Source organism: Sciurus carolinensis, chromosome 7 (assembly GCF_902686445.1).
Source record: "Sciurus carolinensis chromosome 7, mSciCar1.2, whole genome shotgun sequence".
Lineage (NCBI taxonomy): Eukaryota > Metazoa > Chordata > Mammalia > Rodentia > Sciuridae > Sciurus > Sciurus carolinensis.
Genome location: NC_062219.1, coordinates 129,244,488 through 129,248,518, shown reverse-complemented (window position 1 = coordinate 129,248,518; position 4,031 = coordinate 129,244,488). Strand labels below are relative to the sequence as shown.

The window sequence follows — 4,031 nt, the reverse complement described above, 5'->3', positions numbered from 1 at the left end:
GGGTTGCTGAGAGGGTCTGAGCCTCAGGATCATTCCTCTTCTTGTGCATTTGAAGGTAGTATCTGTGCCAGGAAGAAGAAGGGGCTGTTTACAGCTGAGATCCCTGTAGATATGCAGGAGCTTCTTTATCCCTGTATACAGGGTGTGGATTCATCGAGAGCTCTGCGGTGGGTCCTGAAGACAGAAAGACAGAAGTGCTGTCGGGCATCCAGGAAAATTCAGACTTCCTCAGCCTCCATTTGGCCTGCTTTATGATTCTGTCTGCTCCTAAGTTTTCACGTAAGTTTTGATACCAGTTTCTCCAGACACCATTTTAGCTCTTGCATTACATTAGTGTGACCTGAAGTGCACAGCATTGCCTGTTTGGAAGTGTCCCTTCTGCTGCCATAGTGAACTCTGCATGTGCAAGTCAGCTTCACTACATGCCTCTTGTTGCAGGTTCAATGAACAACTCTCGTTTCAAATCAGTTTCTCTTGTGAGGATCCCTGCTGATTTTTCAGTCTGTTACTGTAGTTTGAGGTTTCACACTTTTAACTAAGCCCAGTACTATGCAGCAGGGGAGCAGTAAATTTTTTTTGAGTTTTTTGAAAGAACTGGGCATAGGATGGACGTGCTCACTGGTCTAACCTGTTAGGTGTGGGTCCAGATGGGGCATTACACACCTACCTAACACTGAAAGAGAACCTCAAAAAGGAGCATTCCTTGTTTCTTCTAGGGACCCTACTTTGCTGCATCTCCTGGTTATATGATTTTCTCAGAGAAAAGACTGGTTCCTGGAAGCCTTTGCCTGATCATCTCTGACTGCTGGTATTCTATCTGCAAGGTTGTACAGCTTGATTTTCTATTGAAGATTTAAAAATACAACTGATTATTTGTAAGGAGTGAAATCACAAAGTCAGTTTGGTGTTCAACAGTTTAGAAATATAAAGGTATTGTCATCAAAGATATAAAATTTGCAAATGTAAAAGTATAATGGGAGTTTCTTAGATGAACCAAAGTGAGAGTTAGTAAGGAATATAAAACAACATGAAGATGATATGGATTTTGTAACTAGCTGAATTTACAAAATTTTGAAGACATTGAAGCAACAACACTTTAAAATTTTCTGTGTATAGGGTTTGGGGAAGGAAGTCAGGTCAAACATCAGCTCCTGGCTCCTGGAATTAAATAACTGAGAATATGATAAAATGAAATAAAAGAGAGAGAAATTATTGCTTAGGGAATTGGGTTTTTTTGTGAAACTGCTTACAGGTTGAACACAGGAAGGATATTATAAATTTAATGAGTATATTGACTATGTTAATATGAAGTTTTTAAAAACATTCTGGGTTGAAAGTTTAGATTTTTGAATATTAGTCTTAAAGAAGTCATCTGAGATGACATGGAATGACCTACGAAGAGTGTCAGGAGAACAGTAATATGTCTTGGGACAAAAATCAACACCATTACACAAACCCTGACTATTTTTACAGTCTACAAAATTGCTGATATGAAATATTTTGCAGATACATATCATCATCACTGTTGCTTCCTTCAGAAAGGTGTTGCTGTATCCACGTTTTTCTACCTATGAAGTAAGCAATGGTTTTGAATCTTACCAAGGGAACAATCTTCATGTTTGCAACAGGACTTGGCATTGTGGGGAACATCTTTGTCCTTATGAAATATATATGCTTGTTTAGAAACGCTGTGAAATCTGTAGAACTTATTCTCATCCATTTGGCTATTACAAATATCATAACACTTCTTACAAAAGGAATGATAAGGATGATATCAAGATTTGTGTTAATAAACCTCATGGATGATGTAGGCTGTAAGATTTTGATTTACCTAAATAGGGTGGCACAGGGCCTGTCCATCAGTGCCACCAGTCTCCTCACAGTGGTCCAGGCCATCACCATCAGTCCCAGAACCTCCAGGTGGAAAAGGCTGCAGTCCAGGTCTGCCTGGAACATCCTTCCCTTGTTGTTCTTCTTCTGGATTCTCAATTCCTTGATAAGCATGAATTTACCATTTTACATCAAACATGTCAACAGCCTGAAAACCTCAAATATCAGTAAAAACAATGACTACTGTTATTTTGAATCAGAAAACAGGATAATCAGATGGATTTTTATTGTTCTCATGGTCCTTCGAGATGCTGTGTTCCAGGGTGTCATGGGCTGGGCCAGTGGCTACATGGTGTTCCTCCTCCACAAGCACCACCAGCATGTCCTCTACCTGCAGACCTCCAAGCTCCTCTACAGAACTCCCCCTGAGATGAAGGCTGCTCAAAGTGTTCTCCTGATGCTCTGTTTTCTCTTCTTCTATTGGACAGATTGTTTTACTTCTTTATATTTAACTCTCTCATTAGGGACAAATTCCATTACAAATGGTCTTCATGAATTTCTCACCATTGGTTATGCAATTGTGAGCCCATTTTTGCAGATTCATAAAGAGGGACACTTCACTACTTGTTGATTTGCTCAGTGAGAGAGAAAGATATGGAGAAAATACCTAATTCATTCATCCTTTAAGTAATTTTGAAAGAACTCTAAATTCTGTTATACCAGATTTTAAACAGAATTAAGGCAAAGAAGCTTTGATATACTGGATTTAATTTCCATAAAAATTCTGTTTCAATTTCATTAATTTCAGCTCTGATTTTAATTATTTCCTGTCTTCTACTACTTTTGCTGTTATTTTGTTCTTCTTTTTCTAGGGCTTTGAGCTGTAATGTTAGGTGAATTAGTTGTTGACTTTTCATACTTTTCTAGAATGCGCTCAATGCAATGAATTTTCCTCTTAATACCACTTTCATAGTGTCCCAGAGATTTTGATATGTTGTATCATTGTTCTCATTGAACTCTATAATTTTTTTTAGCTCCCACCTGATGTTTTCTGTTATCCATGTTTCATTCCATAGCATATTACTTAGTCTTCAGGTGTTGGAGTAATTTCTGTTTTTATGTTGTCATTGATTTCTACTGTCAGTCCATTATGATCTGATAGAACACAAGGCAATATCTCCTTTTTTTTTGCATTTCCTAAGGGCTGCTTTGTGGCATAACATATGGTCCATTTTCAAGAAGAATCCATGCACTGCTGAAAAGAAAGTGAATCCACTCGTTGATGGATGGAATAGTCTATATATGTCTATTAAGTCAAGGTTATTGATTGTGCTATGGAGTTCTATGGTTTCTTTCGTTGGATTTTCTTTGGAAGATTTATCTAGTGGTGACAGCGGTGCATTAAAGTCACCCAGAATTATTGTATTGTGGTCTATGTGATTCCTGAAATTGAGAAGGATTTGTTTGATGTACAGGGATGCACAATTGTTTGGGGCATAAATATTTACTATCACTATGTCTTCCTTATTTATGGTTCCCTTAAGCAGTATGAAATGTCCTTCTTTATCCCTTCTGACTAACCTTGGCTTGAAGTCCACATTGTCTGATATAAGGATGGAAACCCCCACTTTTTTACTGAGTCCATGTGTGTGGTAGGTTTTCTCCCATCCTTTCACGTTTAGTCTGTGGATGTCTTTTTCTATGAGATGAGTCCCTTGCAGGCAGCATATTGTTGGGTCTTTCTTTTTAATCCATTCTGCCAGTCTATGTTTTTTGATTGATGAGTTTAGGCCATTAATGTTCAGGGTAATTATTGAGATGTGATTTGTATTCCCAGTCCTTTGGCTTATTTTTGGTTTTTAAGTTGGCTTGGTTTCTCCTTTGAGTGGTTTTTCTCTAAGGTAGTTCCTCCCTTTGCTGACCTACATTGTTGTTTTTCATTTCCTCCTCATGGAATATTTTGTTGAGAACATTCTATAGCACAGGCTCTTTGTAAATTCTTTTAAATTTTGTTTATCATGGAAGGATTTTATTTCATCTTCAAATCTGAAGGTTAGTTTTGCTGGGCATAGGATTCTTGGTTGGCAACCATGTTCTTTCAGAGATTGAAATATGTTGGTTCAGGCCCTTTTAGCCTTTAGAGTCTGGGTTGAGAAGTCGGCTGCTATCCGTATTGGTCTCCCCCATATGTAATCTGATGC

General features: G+C 38.0%; 1 protein-coding gene across 1 annotated transcript; it reads left to right on the top strand.

Moving 5' to 3' along the window:
- Positions 1 to 1,582: 1,582 nt before the first annotated feature.
- Positions 1,583 to 2,461, top strand: LOC124989403 (putative vomeronasal receptor-like protein 4). The gene has a single exon (XM_047559267.1). It carries the CDS (start codon positions 1,583 to 1,585, stop codon positions 2,459 to 2,461), a length of 879 nt encoding a protein of 292 aa, XP_047415223.1.
- The last annotated feature ends 1,570 nt before the right edge of the window (positions 2,462 to 4,031 follow it).